The sequence below is a fragment of the Hylobates moloch genome, unplaced genomic scaffold (assembly GCF_009828535.3).
Source record: "Hylobates moloch isolate HMO894 unplaced genomic scaffold, HMol_V3 SCAFFOLD_3, whole genome shotgun sequence".
Taxonomy (NCBI): domain Eukaryota; kingdom Metazoa; phylum Chordata; class Mammalia; order Primates; family Hylobatidae; genus Hylobates; species Hylobates moloch.
The window spans coordinates 82,552,109-82,571,930 of record NW_026652278.1 but is presented as its reverse complement, the minus strand read 5'-3'; the positions used below and the strand labels follow the sequence as shown (position 1 = coordinate 82,571,930).

At 40.6% G+C, this 19,822-nt stretch overlaps 1 protein-coding gene and 1 pseudogene across 6 annotated transcripts in view; one reads left to right on the top strand and one right to left on the bottom strand.

Moving 5' to 3' along the window:
- Nucleotides 1–19,822, bottom strand: part of WDFY4 (WDFY family member 4) — a 294,231-nt gene that overhangs the window by 218,685 nt on the left and 55,724 nt on the right. For all 6 annotated transcript variants that reach the window (XR_009212844.1, XR_009212843.1, XM_032142065.2 and 3 more), the window contains exon 13: nucleotides 3,003–3,096. Coding sequence is in view for 4 of the 6 variants with exons in the window: in XM_032142065.2 (XP_031997956.1) it covers nucleotides 3,003–3,096 (94 nt within the window). In the remaining 2 variants the exon portion in view is untranslated. The remainder of the gene's footprint in view (nucleotides 1–3,002; nucleotides 3,097–19,822) is intronic.
- LOC116478212 (large ribosomal subunit protein uL13-like) lies at nucleotides 3,595–18,668 on the top strand (annotated as a pseudogene).

The following is a 19,822-nucleotide window of genomic DNA, read 5'->3' as shown; positions in this document are numbered from 1 at the left end:
TGCAAGTACAATGCATTGTATGAAATACAGCTGAGGAAGCCAGATGCCGTCATGATAAGGCTGTTGTACCTGGAAAGGTGTGCCATGCCCAGAATGCATGACCCTGCATTCTGTGAGAGCTGCAAAGATCAGGGACCCATTCATCTAACGTATCTTAAGCTTGGGCCAGAGGTGTTTCAGATCTTCCCTTCACCATCACCACAATCTTAGAAAGCCAAACAACTTTCCTGAGCCCCAAGTACCTGCAGAATGGGAAGCTCTCATGGACTTCAAAAGGTTGCTGTGAAGATTGGAGAAATAGCATTCCTGGCACATGGGTGATCTCTAACATGTAATAGTCTCCATGTTGTCCTAAGTAGATCCTGGCTTAAATAGCAAGCCAGAGAATGTAAGATCCCAGACTCCAAGTAATTCATGGGCTACAAGATGGGATTTAGGGGTCAAATGTTTTTACCCATTTGTTAGATGAGTAAGGTAATGACGGCTGCTGATCTTTAAAGATATTTCCCCACAGGCATCTCTCACCTACACACACCTGTCACCCCTCACAGAAGAGGAGGCTTATGTCCCCTCCCACTAAGTCTAAGCCGAGCCCCTGACTAACTTTGACCACAGCTGGGTTTTTCTGGGCCTAAGCCCTTGGCAAGCCTGGCAGCTTCTGCTTTTGTGCCTGTGGGGGCCAGGAGCCGCTGTGTGCCCTGCTGAAGAGTCTGCCTGGAGGGACACAGGCAGAGGCCAGATGGAGAAGGTTATGTAGAGGAGACCCCAGGATCCCACTGACAGCTTCAACCAAGGCCCCAGGTATGCCACTCAGCTAAGCCAGCTTAGGAGCCCCTTGCCAGGGAGCCAGGCTTGCTGAGGTGCCACAGCTGAAGAGGTCATCCTGGGAGGTTCAACCCCACCATCACCATGTGGAGCAGACAGGCCATGCCTGTTGTGCCCTTCTGAATCCCTGACTCACAGAACCATGAGAAATGACATGGATATTGTCAACTTCCTATCCCAGTTTATACCAGTCTACCCCTTTCCCAAATCTCACTGTTAGTGTATCACTCTCCGGCAGGGCAACCGGAGCAGGAACAAGAAGTCCATTCCCCAAGGAAGGGACGTGGAGACATGAAACCGGGTCAGGCCTTTTCTTAACTCCTGTGCCAAACACTACAGAGTTCCTTTCCTGGAAACAGTTGCTGTCCCAGAGCTTCTGCTCCGCCACTCCACTTTTCTCACTGATCTCAGAGGACTTGCAATATTTTTATGAGGTCACTGTCATTTTTAGGCTGTGACTAATAACGCCAACTAGTAGCCATTTCTTCCCCAAACATGTTGCCTCCTTCTGAACTCCTGGACAAAGCAAAGCTGGACCCCTCATTGCTTCCTGGGAGTGCCAGGTCCCGCTATTCATCCTCCAGAAGCCACTTCTATGTATAGGGAAGACCAGGAGTCCTGCCCCAAGGTAAGGCCACATTCAATACCAGGTCCACAACTGGGCATCCTTGAGAGTCATGTGCATTGTCTGAACTCACATTTCTCCATTGGTTAAAATACAGGCAGTGATGCCCTCGACAAAACTGCAAGAGGAATAAACAAGCCAAGAAAGGGCCAAGCATCAGCCTGGGACAGAGTAGCTGCTCAAGCCAATGAATCCTCTTTCCTTGGCTGCTGATAAACCTAAAGTGGTGCATTTCCTAGGCCTTCCTCAACTCTGCCCGGCTCTTTCTTGGAACTTCTAAGGTATTTGTTCTTTATCTTGAGACTGCTGACTCCAACTTCATCTTGTTCTGTTACTCCATGCCCTCACCCATACCAGTTTTCCTTCCTACAATGAGGCTGTTAGTTCTGCCGGGACAGACACTTGAGAGTCGCCTTGGCTCTTTGTCTCCCCATTATCTGTAGCCTCCTCTTCTTGGAAGCCTGTGATTCTGCCTCCGAACAGGTCTCTTAATTCCTTTCTTCACACCTTCCCACAGACACCACCCTAATCCAGCTATCACCACACATCACATGCACTGCAGGCAGAGCCTCCTAACTCTTGCCCCTTGCCTCTTCCCCTCAACCCTCATTCCCTGTCCATTCTCCACCAAGCAGCCAATGCAATGGTTTTCATGCAAAATCTGATCGTGTCACCCTCCACTCACGTGAGAGAGACTTCTTGTTATCATTTACATTGACAAGGCTCCCAGAAACCTGCATGCCCTATTATCCCCATCATCACCTGACCAGGGAGACCTTGCTCCTGGCTCTTCCAATTTGCTCCTGCCCTAGCCACCAATGGCAGGCCCCTTCCCACCCAGTTCATACTAGCTACTCACCCTTCAGGGCTCTGCTTACATGTCACCATCTAGAGACGGCTTCCCTGACTTCCAACCCTTTATCTAAATTAGATTTAATGAGATCTGTTCCTGCCTCCATTCTCATTCTTCTCCCTCAGCACCATGTTTTTTTCCTGTAATATCATTTGTCACAATTCATAATTACATATTCATTTGTGAGCTCATTTATTTAGTCTGTCTGCACTGTCACTACCTCCTCATCCCCATCATAGAGGCAGGCTCTGTGGACAGTGTCTATGCTCATCTTGCTAGCTGTGCGTGAGCTGCACAGAGCACAGGACCAGGATCTCAGCCAGCATCCAGGAGAGAGACGAACATGCCAGGGAGCAAAGGACTTCCCACCAACGCCAGGTGCTGAGCTTAGCACCTGGGACTTGCCTTATGATGGTTCAATTATTTTCAGTTGTTTTTTTGTTTGGCTGTTGTTCTTAGAAGGTAGCTTTGTTAACAGAAGTGAACTGTTTTGGATGGCCTTGCAAGGGTGGGCACAACTCAGTCAAGTGTCCAGGACACCCTGGTACTTTCCCACTATAGGTGTTTCCCATGGGGAGCTCTGCTAAGGCAGGGCACTGAAGACATGGACAAAAGGAAAAAAAGGTGTCTTGGGTCAGAAGGCATTTGGGAGATCAGTCATGTGAAGATGTCAAAACACACATATTCAACACCAGGTACCTGTGGGTGATCTTCATGGTACAACCGAGGCAGCAGCCTCACCATGATGCACACAACCCCGGGATGCATGATTGCAGCATCCCCCTCGTCCATCCTGCAGAGAGAGGGAGAGCCAGACATGAGACACGGACCTTCCAGTTTCTTTCTATTTTCACTGAGCTTCCTGGATCTTTCTTTCTAAGACAGATCATGGTACACATCCTGTCTACCACTTATTACCTAGATAACATTGAACTACTCCAACGAGCCTAATTTCCTTCAACTCTAAAAGGCATTGACAGTACCACGCTTTCCGCCTACAGTCATAGAAGAATGCTTTTGTGCTCCAAGGCACAGTGCCTGACCCATAGTTGATGCTCAGTGAAGTTAGTTCCCTGGTTTTCTTCCCTTCCCTCCAGATATGTGGGAGATTGAGAAGCTCTGGTTTCATACTGAACACACACACACACACACACACACACACACACACACACGCTTCTGGGTCCCTTCAAAATGGTGTAAGCACACTCAGCTATGTCCCACCCCTGAATACTGAATGCAACTAAAACACTTAGAACTCATGGAGCAGCTCTTGGAGGACTCCGGAAAGTAAATGGTAGCAGAGAAGGAAACCAAACTCAAGCACTATGAACTGCCAATGAGTTTCCTGGGCTTCACCCCTGCAGCATCTCCTGGTGTGAACTCACAGGTAGCCTAAAACTCTCAACTGTGCACAAGGTGTAGACATGATGGAAAGAGCTCCAAGAGAAGTCCTCTGTTTCTGGTCTGAAGAGCAGGAAAGGAGGTTCTACAGGTCACAGAGCATGTAGGAAATCCCCTGGAATTTTCTTTGTTTGGTTTCCCCATTCTTTCCCAACCCATTTTCAGGCAATTCCCTCAGCAGCAGCAACAGCAGCAGCAGCCAGGCAGGCTCTAAAACTCTCAGTGAAGAGAAACTTTGTCTCTGACCAGAGGACCTGTAGTCCCAAGAGTGTAGGTAAAATCCCCATTGCTGTTTTCTCCTTTTCTCCCCTCACTGCGTGGCCCCAGAGACAGATACCAGTGACACAGGGAAGAACAGAGAAACAAAAGTGCCAACTCTAGACAGAACAGGAAGGGACCCCTTGGGAGCCAGCAAGTGTTAAGGAAAGGATGAAGAAGAGGAAGCTGAGGAAAATGTAACCACAAAGTTGTGTATTAACCTCTGGGCTCAGTTCTGACTGTGTATGTGCATCTGGCCCTAACTAGGAGGTAAACCACCACATACAACCAGTTACTGCATGAGGCAAGTGAGCACACATCAAATCTCCCTGCAAAGTCTTTGAAAACTGAACTGATACTGGAACCAGAGAGTCCAGGGAAGACGGGCAGAAACTTGCAATCTGAACCTAAGTGGGCTGGTTCCCTACCTTAAAATATGTATATATATTCATTAACATTCTCTATAAGATGACAACAAGGACCAGAGTTCATAAGATAAGATTCAAAATGTCCAGAATACAACCTGAAATTGCTCAACATAGAATGAACCAGGGAAGTCTCAACATCTCATGTGGAAAAAGACAACCAATAAATGCCAATGCTGAGATATCACAGACGTTGGAACTATCAGACAAAATGCTTAAAGCAGATATTAACCCAGTTCCAAGAAGTAAGAGTGAACATTTTTCAAATAAATGAAAAATAGAAAGTTTCAGTAAAGAAATGGAAGCAATAAAAAAGAATCAAATAAACACAACAACTGAAATTTGTTTAAACTCACTAAATGAGAACAACAGGAGAATGAGATGAGAGGCGAGTCCATGAACATGAAGATGGAGCAATACAAGTTGCCTAATCTGAACAACAAAAAGGAAAAAGATTACTAAAAATAAAGACAGACTCAAGGTCATGTGTAACAAAGGATCTAACATTTCTGTCATTAGAATCCTCCAAGGAGAGGAGAAAGAGTATGGTATGAAAGAAAAAATGTTTGAGAAGCTTTTAGTGCTTCTTTCTTCAAAGCTGGTGAAATACATAACGTTAAAGATTCAAGAAGCTTAGCAAAACCCAAATAAAATAAACAAAAAAAATTATGCCCAAACACAGCATAATCAAACTGCTGAACACTAAAGAAAATTTTAAAAATCTTGAAAGCAGCCAGAGAAAAACAACACATTACATTTAGGGGAATGACAATTCGAATGACTGTGTGTGGGGGTGGATTTTCTTGTAAGAAAGCAGAAGTCATGGAAACAACATTTTTAAAGTGCTAAAAAAATACACACAGTATTCCATATCCACATGCTTCCAGAATGAAGGCAAAATAAATGCATTCGCAGATGAAGGAAGACAGATTCTTGCCACCAGACTTGTTCTAAGAATAATACTTTTAAAATTTCCTCAGATGGTATGAAAATAGTAACAAAATAATGAAAGGAAACTTCAGGGATGAAGAAAGAGCAACAGAAATAGTAAATATCTGGGTAAATATAATACACTATTATTGTTCTCTTCTTAAGTTCTTAAATTTAGGTATGATGGTTGAAAGTGACATTGTATTAGATGTAATACATAAGACAACCACAACAAAAATAGGGAAGGATAGAGGGAACTGCATAGAGGTAAGCTTTCTATAATCCATTTGAAATAGTAAAATGTCAATTCTAAGTAGACTGTTAAAAGTTAATTAAGTATACTGCAGTCCCTATTGAAAGCACTAAAAAAAAAAAAACTAGACAAAAAAGGAGAGTCAAAAAATTCAGTAGATAAATTCAAATTAAATACTAAAATATATTCAAATTGTCCACAAAAAGGCAGGCAAACAGAAGTGGAGGAACAAAAAAAGAGCAAAAAAAAAAAAAGAGAGAAAACAAACAATAAAATCCTGAACCTAAATTCAAACACATCAATAATTCAAACACATTAAAAATTGATAGACACGATTGTCAGAATGGAAAGAAATAAAAACAAAGCTACATGCCATCATTAAATATTGTGATATAGATAGGTTAAAAGTAACAGGATAGAAAAATTTATACCATCCTAACAGTAATCAAAAGAAAGCTGGTGTAATTCTACTCATATCAGGGAAAACAGACTTCAGAGCAAGGAAAATGACTCAGAATAAACAGGTTATATGCTATGATGATTAAAAGAGACATAACAATTCAAAATGTGTTTGCACTTTACAACAGAGCATCACAATTCAGAAAGAAAAACTCAGAGATCTGAAAGGACAAATGGCCAAATCCACAATTATAGTTAGAGAGTTCAACACTCCTCTCAGTAATTGTTCCTTCAAAGTCACAAACTACCTTCAAATGATTTTCTTCAAAGCCACAAACTACCAAACTCAACAAGAAGAAATAAGTTGCCTAAATCATTTATAGCTATTACAAAAACTGAATATGTAGCTAAAAACCTTCCCACAAAGAAACCTTGAGGCTCAGCATTTTCACCAACAAATTCTACCACACATTTAAAAGAGAAATCACACCAGTTCTACACAACTTCTTTCAAAAACACAAGAGAAGGGAACACTTCCCAATTCATTTTATAAAGCCAGAATTACCCTCATATTGAAAACAGAAAAACACAGTATAAAAAAACTACATTTCAGTATACCTAATGAACATAGGTGCAAAAATCCTCAACAATCAGCAAATAATACCTAGCTACGTATAAAATAACGAGGGTACTATGGCCAATTGGACTACCTGTAAATGCAAGGCAAGTTTAATATTCAAAAATCAGTCAACATGATCCATATTAATAAAATCACATGATAATATCATTTAATGCATAAAAAGCATTTGTAAGGTTAAAAATCTGCTCATGATAAAAAAGAATTCTCAGTAAATTCAAAGGAATTGTTTATAACCTAATAATGCGCACCTACAAAAATCCCATAGCTGATGTTATATTCAATGGCAAAGACTGAAGACTTTCTCCCTAAGATTAAGAACAAGCAAGGATCTCTCCATTTCTATTGGATGTAATACTGGAACATATGGATTGGAAGGGAAGATCAAAAACTGGCACTAGTCACAGACGATGAGACTGTCTTCATAGAAAATCCCAAGGAATCCACAAAAAAAAGAAAACTTCTATAACTAATAATTAAATTTAACAGCCTCAGAATAATAGTCAACATATAAAAGTTAACCATATTCCTAAATACTAGAATTGAAAAATTAGAAACCAAAAAATTTTAAATACCATTTGGAAGTGTGTTCAACGAAAGACTCAGGTATAAATCTAAGAAAACATGTGCAGGCTCTACACTGAATATGATAGACTTTGATGAAAGAATCAAAGATCTAAATAAACAGAAAAGCACACTATGTTTATGGGTTGGAAGATTTACTATAGTTAAATTGTCAATTCTCTCCAAATTGATCTATAGATTTAATGCAATTCCAATAAAAATCCCAGCAGGAATTTTTGTAGATACATGCAAGCTGATCATTAACATTTATATGGTATTAGAAAGGAACACTTCCCAATTCATTTTACAAAGCCAGAATTACCCTGATATTGAAAACAGAAAAACACAGTATAAAAAAACTACATGTCAGTATCCCTAATGAACATAGGTGCAAAAATCCTCAACAATCAGCAAATAATACCTAGCTATATATAAAATAACAAGGTTCTATCAGGACAGCCAAAGGTAAAGGAATTGAAACCACCAAAGCAAATTTGAGAAGGAAGAATACCTTTGGAGAGCTCCCATTTGATATCTTACAAAGCTACAGTAATCAAGACAATATTGGTGAAATGCTAGACACATAAGTCAATGAAATCAAATAGTGTCCAAAGACCTATATAAATATGGCTGAGCAGTTTTTACAAAGTTATAAAGACAATTCAATGGAAAAAAGATAATATTTTCAACTAATGGCATTGGAAGAATTGGACATTCATAAGCAAAAACAAACAAACAGAAAATGAATCTCAACCTGAACTTCACACATTGTACAAAAAGTAGCTCAAAACGGATTACAGACCTGTAAAACTTTTAGAAGAAAACATAGGAGAAAATCTTCATGACCGTCAGTTAGGCAAAGAGATCTTAGATATGACATAAAAGTGCAATCCATAAAAGTAAAAACAAATGATGATTTGGACTTCATCAAAATTTAAAACCTTCAAGCTGTGGAAGGCCCTGTTTAAAGATGAATAGATAAGCTATAGGCTGGGAGAAAACATTTGCATTCCTACAATGGAAAACTACCCAGCAACAGAAATGTATGAACTACTGATACACATAAAATGAGTGAATCTGAAAGGCCTTACGCTGAGCAAAAGAAGCCAGTCTCAAAAGATTACACACGTATGCTTCCATGTATATGGTATTCTGGAAAGACAAAACTATAGGGAAAGATCCACGGTTGCAAGGATGGGGTGGAGAAAAGGTTTTACTATGTGGGGCAATATCTGGGAGCTATTTGAGGTGATGGGACTATTCTGTTTCTTGATTGTGGTGGTAGTTGTGTGACTCTACACATGAATTAAAACCCATAGAACTGCAGGCCAAAAAAAAAGAGACTTTTACTTTATGTGAATTGAAATAATAATAATAAGCTACAGGCTAATCCCAAATTACCAACACCCAATTTTCCAACACCCTGCCCATCTTGCTGCTGTCATATGCAAAGTGAGATTGTTTTTAGTCCTCAGAGTAGCTAAGGTGCTCAGGAGTGTTTCTTGCGCGTGGGCGTAATTTATTCAAATCAACTGAGCAAATACTTATTCACCTTTTATTATTTTCCAGGCACTATTCAGGCACTCTGGATACATCTGTAAACTAAACAAACTAAAACCCATGACCTGGGTGTGAGGGGAAGGGTGTAGACATAAAGATAAACACAATAAATAAGTAAATTAAAATTAATAATTATTATGAGTAATATAACATATTAACATATAACATAATATCGTAATGAATAAGAAATGACAAGTGCTATTGAGAAAAAAAGAGCCAAGGAAGGAGAATTGAGAGTGCTTGTATGCAGAAGGAGAGTAATTTACAATTTTAATTTGAGTGGCAGGTTTGGCCTCTTTAAGAAGGGCAAAACTGAAAGACGGGATGCAGACATCCATGGGAAAAGCATTTCAAGCAAAGAGAAGAGCCATTGCAAAAGACCTGAAGTAGGAGTATGTCTGGCATATTCCAGGAACAGCAAGGAAGCCTGTATTTTTACTCTGATACTGAAGCCACACAAAGACAATACAGAAAAAAAAAAAAAACTACCAATATCCAAGGGATCAATGTCCCTTATGAACACACACGCAAAATCCTAAACAAAATGCTAGCAAACTAAATTCAACAGCATATTAAAAGGATTATATGCCATGAACAAGTATGATTTATACTAGAAATGCAAGAGTGGTTCAACATAAGAGAACCAATCAACAAAATATACCACATTAATAGACAAAGGCAAAAAAACAGATGATCATCTGATTTGACTCATAAAGAGCATTTGACAAAATCCCACACTCTTTCATGATAAAAACACTCCAAAAACTAGAAACAGACAGTAACTTCCTCAACATGATAAAGGGCATTTATGAAAAGCCCACAGCTAGCAGCATGCCAAATAGTGACAGCTGACCCTCAAATTCATGTGGAATTGTAGGAAACCCTAAGAAGCCTAAGCAATATTTTAAAAGATAAAGTTGGACAACTCACATTTCCAGAGTTCAAAACCTACTACAAAGCTACATAATCAAAACAGAGTGGAACTGACATAAGGATAAATATAGAGACCAATGAAATAGGATTGAGAATCCACAAATAAACTCATGTATCTGTGGCCCCTTGATTTTCAACAAGGATACAAAGACAATTTAAGAAGGGACTCTTCAACCAGTGGTACCAGAGCAGTTGAATAGCTATAAGCAAAAGAATGAAGTTGAACCCTGACCCCTTGCCATATACAAAAATTAACTCAAAATGAATTAATTATCTACACATAAGAGCCAAAACAAAATTTTTAGGAGAAAACACGGTGGTAAATCTTTATGACCTTGGATTTGGCAATGGATTTTTACATATAATGCCAAAAGCACAAGTAACAGAAGAAAAAATGGATAAACTGGACTTCATCAAAACTGAAAATTTTTGTGCATCAAAGGACATTGTTAAGAAAACGAAAGGAGAACCTACAGAATGAGAGAAAATATTTGCAAATCATATTTCTTTTAAGAGTCTAGTACCCACAATATATAAAGAATTCATACAACTTAGCAACAAAAAGAGAAACAACCCAATTAAAATATGGACCAAGCCCTTGAATAGACGTTTCCCCCAAAAAGATATACAAATGGCCAAAAAGCACATAAAAAAATTCAACATTATTAGCCATTAGAGAAACGAAAATCAAAATCACAGTGAAATAACACTCCATACCCATTAGAATGGCTAAAACAATTTTTTAAAGGGAAATGAATATTGGCAAGCCTGTGGAGAAATTGAAAACCTCTTATATTGCTGTTGGGTATGTAAAATTGGTTCAGCTGCTGTGAAAATAGGCAGTTTGACAGTTCCTACAATTCTATTGAATTGAGCTACAATTCTACTCCTGGGTATATAATCAAAAGAATTCAAAACAAGTACTCAAATAAATATATGAACATGAATGTTGATAGCACTATTTAAAAGAACCAAAGGAAATAACCCAAATGTTCATCAACAAATGAATGGATAAACAAATTGTGGTGTGTACCCATATGATGGAATATTATTTTATTGTAAAAAGGAAAGAAGTACTGATATACGTTACAATGTAAATGAATCTCAAAAATATTAAGCTACCTGAAAGAAGTCAAATGCCAAAGGAAACCTATTATATGATTCCATTTACACATGATTTATCCAGAATAGGTTAATCCCCAAAGCAGATTGGTGGTAGCCCAGGGATTGGGGAAAATAATGAGAATGAGTATAGGTTTTCCCTTTGGGATGATAAAAATGTTTTGAATTAGATAGAGGTGGTCTTTGCACAACACTGTGAATGCATTAAATTCTATGGAATTGTTTGCTTTAATATTATTAATTTTATGTTCTGCGAGTCTCACCTCGGTGAAAAAACCTAAGATTTTTTTTAAGTTTTTTTAAAGTAGAAGATGTCCAGCACCTGGAGCAGTTCTCAAACTTTAATGTGCATACACTTAATAAGAGGACCTTTTTAAAAAAGAGAACCCTAAATTTCAACCCCAGGGATTTGTGATTCGGGAAATCAAGTTTACACAACTATATTTTTGTGCAACTCTACAACAGATTCTGATGCAGGTGGTCTACAGGCCACACTACGAGAAGCATTGCTGTAAGGTAGGGATTGACAGAGCAGGAATGGAGACAAGGTTCTGGATCCCAAGGATGGCAGACACTGATCCCCCACCTGACCTGGTGTTCCCAGATGGCTTGTATCTCGCAAGGGACCTGTGGGTACAACAGAAAGTTGTAATCAAAAGTACAAATCCCAAAGTACCTGTATCTTTGGGAGCCAGTGGTGATGTGAGGCCTGCTTGGCCAAATTTTGCATCTCATTTGAAGAAGCCTAGGGGCCTTTGCAGGATGTGAACCAGCGAAGCCTCATCATGTTACACAGCCCCTGAGCTTGGCTATAAAATCCTGCCACCCACAGCAGCTGCACATCAGAGAGGATGACTGCTCCAATCCTGGTACTTGTCCTGCTTAGATATGGAAGTCAGACAGACTGTCCCCTATATGGACGCTCTCAAACTTCAGGAGGCAAGATTAATACCTATCTCCTGTTACTAAGGCCTGTGGATACTTGAGGGATGCATTAGAAAATTAAAAGCAAAGTGGCCTCATTTGTGCAGTCCATGCTGATTACTCCAGACAGCCACCATCCTCTTCCAAACCTCCAGGGCTTCTCTCTCAGGGGCTAGCACCAACCAGTCTCTCTCACACTCTCATCAAATTGGTTACCAAGGCCAGGCAAAGTTATGTCCTAAATAGTTCTCAAAATGTTCTCCTGTTCAAGCTACTGCCATCCCTGGAAGGAGCGACTGACAGCTCCTTTGCTCCTCTCCTTTCCGGCCATCATCTCTGCCCATCCATCCCTATAGCTTAACGCCCTACTACAGCTTGAAGTCCAAGCAATGCCTACAGAAGGCAGGAACAAACCTTACTCAAGATAGTTGATTTTGAGTCACACCTTTATGCCTCCTTAACCCATCTCAGACCAGATAACTCTCATCTTTAAATGTTTAGCTCAGTAGTCTCTGCATCCAGGAAAGCCTCACTGACCTCCTCCCCAGACTTCATTAGGTGCACTTCTCTGTGTCCTCTCAATTTCTGGGCCTGCCCTTGCCAGGGTCCCCACCATACAAGGATAATGCTCCATTCATGTCTCTACTAGGTGGGAGCCCAGAAGAGGAGCAGGCAGGAGCAGCCATATCTGAAGCAGTTTCAGGACCACTGCACATCAGGTGTCTTCAGGACACCAGGCATGAGAGCCCAAGACTATATGCCTTGCCAACCCTCCCTGCCTTTCCTCCTGTCCTGTCCATCTTCTCAATTCATTCATGCCCATATTCTACTCCGTGACCATTCATGGGGGTCCCTGATGTAGCTGCAGACCCAGTCCATGCTCACGTTGGCCTCACCACTGAAGCAGAAGAAAGAGATTTGAACACCATCTTATTTCCACAGTGGTAAGAAGCCAAAAATCGATAGATGTACAGTGCCTTTATTAGCAGATGAGGAAGAGATGACTTAAGTGGCTGATGTCCTTGGCATCCATTTTAATACATATCCTGGTTTCAGATATGCTCGAGTGTGCAAACATGCACCAAAGAAATAAGAAACCAAAGAAGATTACACAATTAATCATTGATTTGCACTGTGATCAGTGCTGAGGGTGCTGAGGAAATGTGAGGCAGTGGGATCTGATTTGGCCCATGGGATGGGGATGGGGCAGCCACGGGAGGCTTCTTGGAAGAAGTGACATCTAAACCTAGACAAAAGAAGAAGAAGCAACTGTCCAGGCAGAGTGAAGACAGGAAAGGCATCCCAGGTAGAGTAAAGGGCATATGTGAAATCTGAGTCTGAAACATGGCTGCAAGGTGCTAGGCGAGTAATGCCATGGGCAGGCGGGACCCCCATAACTGTGTTCCCCACACTCCCAATGTCTGATTCCCTCTGGGAATCATGGGGAAGCACTAGAGGCTTCCAAGTGGGAATGACAGGGTCACATCTGTGCCTTCCAAAGGCCAGTGCGGCCTTCATGTGAACTGCTCAGGAACTACACTGTCCCCCACCCTTCCTCAATGGTCTGGCACAACAATTACCTCTAACAAACTTAAGTGACAGATATAACTCATACCCACAGGGGACATTGCTTCAACAGGAAAGATTAGGATGAAGCTGCAGGATGCCCAGCAGCAGAGCCAGAGGAGTAAGTGTTTAGGGCTCTGGCCTGCAGAGTGCCCCGTGAAACCTTAACCATTGCCTGGAGCACACCGCATTCCTGTTGAAATGATGTCCCCTTAGGGCTATAAGTTATAGCCACAACTTAAGTTCAAGGTAAAGGTGACTGGGGTTGCTCCTTTGGCTGACATAAGGAATAAACGTCAGCCCACGAGGCCTGGCAGGGGCTGGGAGAAGGCATATGCTAAGGCAGAAGCAAGAAGGAGCAGAGATGCCTTGCTTTGGAGGGGGCTTTTCTCAGAGCTATACACAGACCCAGTTGTAGAGCAGTCCTCATAACCCATAACCCCATGATGCCACAGTCCTGCGCAGAGACCACCCTAGCTCCACATTGCCTACAGGGTAAAAGTGAAATGGTCTCCTATAGGGTTTGTGCAAGGCCCACCACAGTCTGACCCTGCTTCTGCTCCACTTTCACCTCCAGACCTGCACTGTGGATGATGTGCTGCTGAGGGGTAAGCACTCCATTCTATGGTGTGTGTATGTAGTGCGGATATGTAGTATATGTGTATGTGTGGTATTTGCGTGTGTTGTGTGGTATCTGTATGTAGTGTATATAGGTGGTATGTGTGGTGTGTATTCATGTGTGTGTGCTAGGTGCTGTGTGGTGTGTAGATGTGGTGTGTGGGTGTGTAGATGTGGTGTGTGGGTGTGTGTGGTATGCCAGTATGTGTAAGGTGTATGTTTAGTGTGGTGTGTGTGTGTTTTGTGTACATGTGGTGTATGTATACGTGTGTGTGATGTGTATATAATGTGTTTGGTGTAGGAGTGTTTATTTGGTATGGTGTATGCTTCATAGAGACATATGATGTATTTTGAACACCATAGATATATTTTTGGAATTACATAACATGTCACCTCTGTGTTATGAAAAATGTTCCTTAAATTATAGTTATCATAAAGCCTAAACGAATTGAAGAATAGTCCATTGTAAAAAGCTGAGCATGGTGTCTGGCGCACACATGCTTAGGAAGCAGCTGTGATCACTCTAACTACCATCTTCAATCCTTGCCTCACAGCATCCCTCAATGTAGATACTATTATTATGTCTGCCTTCAAATCAGGAGATGGAAGATTAGAGAAATAAAGTAGCAAGACCAAAGAACACAGCCACCAAGGCATAGAACAAGCAGGCCTGACTCCAAGGCCCACAGCCTCTTTCCCTCCTCCCTGGAGACTTGAGATCTATTTTACAGAAGGCAGGGCTGAGGGAAGCCACTTGCCCAAGGACATACAGGTGTGGTAGGGCAGAGACGAGCACCCTGTCTCCCATTCCCAGCCCACTGCCATGCCCTTTACTCTGCAGACTCCCTGGAGGGGGTACAGTTTCACTTCCTATTCTCTAACCATTAAGGAAGTGACGTCAAGGGCCATGTATCTCTTTTAGGGGGAAAAAAGATGCTCTATTTATGAAACATGGCTCTTATAAATGTAAAAATTACTCATTACAAAACCAGGATGACATTTGACACAGGACTCACCTCTAAAACATCAGGACTGATGCAGTCCATTGGTTAGAACCCGATCTTCAAACTGCAGGCTCTTGTGTCAGACATTTGGAAAACTATCACTATTATTGTGAGAGTATCAGGAAAAAAACAGGAAGAACACACACACGTGTGTGCACATATATGCACACACAGACAAATGCATGCAGGCTTTGAAGGTAGCCCTGGGTTCAAATTCTAGCTTTATTATTTACTAAATGTGTGACCTTTGGCCATGTTTTTTTATCCTTTATCAGCCTTTGTTTCCTTATTGATGAAATTCCAAAATTTTGGAGGGAAATAAAAATAAATAGATGTTTAGTGCTCAGCCTCCATAGACATTCAACTAATTACTATTGCTTTTCTTCACCTGATATCACTTACTAAATGTCTTTTGGTACTGACAAATACTCCCCTGCCCCTAAGAGCTGGTAGAATAAGTCGAACAAGTTTCCATACCAAGATCCTAAGTTAACCTGTAGGTTATCAGGGTGCCCAGGGAAAAGGCCTCCTCAGGGATTGCCCCTGAAATATAAAGAACAGGGAACCCGGAGAGGGAATTCTTCCCAAGACAAGCAAGAAAATCAGGATCTGGGAATCTGGCCAAGGCCTGGCTTGGAAAGGGCAGTTAAGACCCCATGGAGGCATTCCCATACCTACAGAAGGGCAGGAGGGCCTGAATGAGGATGGTTTCCATGGAATCCAAGAAAAGGAAAATCTTGGAGCAAGATTCACAATAAAAAATCAGACATCACACAAGGGACCTTCCATGATTTTTGCAGAAACTATAGACTCTCAAAAAACACAAGAAGAAATAATTATGATTCTTGTGTTTGAAGAAATAAAAATGAAAGACAGATATGAACAAGGAAAAGGACTATCAAATCAAGTTTATTTGAAAAAGAAATAAACAGTATATCTAGACATATAAAATACTGTCATTGAAATTTTAAAAAGAAAACCTAAATGGCTAGATTATATATCAGATTAGACACAGCTAGTAGGAGATTCAGTGGGTTTAAGAAAGACCAAAAGAAACTGCGTGGAACAGAGTACAGAGAGACAAAGAGATGAAAAATGTAAAAGAAAGATTAAGAGACATGGAGGATAGAATGAAAAAGTAAAGCATACATCTAATTGTGTTAGTTCCAAAAAGGCATAATAGGAAAATGGATGGAGAAGAGGTCATAATTTAAAAATCTATATTTTATAAAAGACATCAGTTGGGATTCAGGAATCTCAATGAATATGAAGCAAAATAAATGTTTAAAATAATGTACATTGAGATATATGACAGTAAAGCAACAGAACAAGAATGGTGAAGATCTTAAAAGCCACCAGAGAAAAATGACAAATTACCTTCAAAGGAAGAGAAATAAAAACAATTTTTAAATGGCAACAATGGAAGGCAATAGCTGGGGAGAACTTCCATTTCCTGTGAGAAAATAACTGTCAACCAATAAATGTATACCCAGCAAAACTATATTTCTGCAATCAGGTAGAAAATAAAGACATTTTTCAGACAAATAAAATCCAAGAGAGTTTACCACAAATAGACCCACACTACAGGAAAGTTTAACGGATGTACTAGAGTAGAGAAAAAAATAATCCCAGATGGAAGGATAGAGATGCAAAAAAGAGTGGTGAGCACAGACATTGAAAGCATGTAGGTAAATCCAAAGAATATTTTACAAAACAACAACAGTAACTGTCATATCTGATGGATTTACTAACAGGAGATAAGTTTAAAATATTAGCTAATAGTAATGTATAAGTTAGAACAGGGCAAAAATATTTAAGAGTTTTAAGGTCTTGGTGTCTTAATTGGAAGGATAAAGATACTGTTTAACTAAAAACATGAGTATGCCTGTTAATTCACTCTAGGGTAACTACTATAAAATTAATCATAGAGAGTTTAAATTTCATACTAGTAGGTAGGAAACACAATTTTTAAAAATCAATTCAAAAATAAGACCAAAAATGTTTTTTTAAAGTGGAACAAATGTAAAAAGCTAAGTAGAAATCATTCCAAATATATTAATAATTATGAAAGTGTAAACAAATGACATTCTCCAGTTAAATGAGAAATAATACCACACTAGATTGAAAAACAAAGTAAAACCAACAAAAATGGTTCCTTATTGTTTACAGGAAAAACACCTAAAAATGTAAGGATAGTACACAGAAAGGTTAAAACCAAAGGATGAAGAAAAATCCCAGGCACAAACTAACCAAAAGAAACCTGATATAGTCTTATTATTATTAAGGCAAAATGTACAACTAGGGATAAAAAGGTCACCATATAATGATAAAAATTTAGACTCCATAAGAATATAAAAATTCTAAATATGTATGATTCTTTCAACCTCAAATATATGTAAGGGAAAATTCATCAGAAATTGACACATCCACTTTATCATGAGAGATTTTGAATGCATCGTTCTCAATAACTGATACTCCATTTCCCAGGCCGCTGCCGCAGGTGCCAGAGGGGCAGGTCCCGGTGCTGGAGGCCGAGGCCACCTTCCGGGCCACCTGGCGGCCGTTGTGGTGAAGCAGGTACTGCTGGGCCGGAAGGTGGTGGTGCGCTGCGAGAGTGTCAACATTTCTGACAATTTCTACAGAAATAAGCTGAAGTACTCGGCCTTCTTCCGCAGGCGGATGAGCACCAACCCTGATGAGGCCCCTATTATTTCCTGGCCCCCAGCAGCGTCTTCTAGCCGACAGTGCAGGGCCCGCGGTCCGCAAGACCCAGCGAGGTCAGGCTGCCTTGGACCCCGAGGTGGTTGATGAAATCCCACCGCCCTACAACAGGAAAACCAGATGGGTGTTCCTGCTGCCCGCAAGGCTGTGCATCTGAAGGCCACGAGAGCGTTTGCCTACGTGGGGCACCTGGCTCAAGAGGCTGGCTGGAAGTACCAGGCAGTGACAGCCACCCTGGAGGAGAAGAGGAAGGAGAAGGCCAAGACCCACTACCAGAAGAAGAAATAGCTCATGAGGCTGCAGAAACAGGCCAAAAAGAATGTGGAGAAGAAAACTGACAAATACACAGAGGCCCTCAAGACCCATGAGCCCAATAAGGCCTGTTTATTCCAAAAACAAGAAACAAAAAACTGATATTTCAAGTCGACCTTAAAAATTAATGATAAAGGATATTTCAATGAAACAATTGACAAATTCGATCCAAGGGACATAAATAGAACATCAAATCTAACACTCTGAGAACATGCATTATTTCCAAGCACATGTGGAATATTTATGAGAAGGGACTACATTGAGGGCCATGAAGTCAACCTCAACTAATTTCAAAGGATGAGAACCCAGACAATCCACCTTCTCTCACCTTGATAGAGTGAGAAGTAAATAGCAAAGATGACTAGAAACACTGTAACAATGGAAATTCAAAATTCAAATACGTAAGAGTCAACTATAATTTATAAGGGAAATTAGAAAAATATTTCATACTAAATGATGCTGAAAATAAAACTTACAAATTACAGAGAAATTTATATGTAAAAAGAAGATGGAAACAGACATCCAAGTGAAGAAAAAGAATACCAGAATAAGCCCAAAGGTAGAAGGAAATGATAACCAAAAAAAGTAGGAGAAACAGGAAAAGTCAAAGTTGGTTCATAGGGCACACTGAAAAGTATCCAACAATTGTGAATAGTGCTGAAGTAGAAAAAGCAAGGAAGACACAGCTAAATAGGTTAGAAATGAGTCACAGAACTCACAAGTTCTGCTCAGAAGAGCGTGCGGGAGCCATCATGAGCAGCCAGATGCCCACAAATGGAAACTTCGATGAAATGGGAAAATCAGCTTGCAAAATAACAAACCAAGAATAATTCAAGAACAAATAGAAGTGCATTCTTATGAGAATAAATTTTCTCACAGGAAAACACCGGGTTCACAAGGATTTAGAGGCAAGTTCTGTCACATTAGCTAGGGAATGGAAATAAACAATCTCTACATAAACTCTTCAGTAGCATAGAAGAGAAGCACTGTCCAACTCATGCTATGATGCTAGCATAAATCTGACAAGAAAAATAGCCAGGAAAGGAGTATGAAAGGCCAACCTCCTGAATATCAGTGCAAAAATCCTTTTTAAACATTAGTACATCAAATTCAGCAATACACAGATTATGAATGAGTTGGTTTGTGCAGGAATGCAAGATTAGGAAACCAATTAATTAGCCAGATTAACCCCCAAAAATCATAATTATCTCAGTGTGTGGAGATTTAACATGCATCCTTCTCTCTACCATCCTCAACACTGAAGTCTGGCAAATGGGGCACTCTGGATAAAAATGCAGTGTCTTTCAGAAGGATAACTTACTGCAGTATTAATGGGTGTTCTGTCATTTATGCTTTAGAGGAATGGAAAAAGACACCAACTGTTGCTGTTGTGTTCTTTCATTTTCCCTCCCACCCCAAGAGGTTTGGGGTAGGGATGGTTCTTTGTGCTCTCTTGCTTTAATGGAATTCTTTGGTACAGACATGAGAGGAAAAAGTTGTTTACTAAAGTCTGAACCCATTGAGGTGTTTGGCCTGCGGAAGTAAGGAGAGCAATTGTCTTTGTTAGAGGGTATAGAAGCAGCAAGAAAGAACACAAAGAGTTCCATAATTGAGGTGGACACTGTGGTTTGTGTCCTGCAGATCAAAGGATCTCACCCCACCTCTGGCAGCGTCCTAGTGGGGAGATAAAACCTGAGAAGGGCCGGGCGCAGTGGCTCATGTTTGTAATCCCAGGGAGGATGAGGCACATGAACTGGAGGCAGACTTGCGTGAGCGCGATTGAACCACTATAATCTAGCCGGGGGGATAGTGAGACCCGTCTCCAAACCTGAGAAGACCGAGGCTGCCTGGCACACCCAGGGATGCCAGGCTCAGGCACCAGGGCTCCCTAG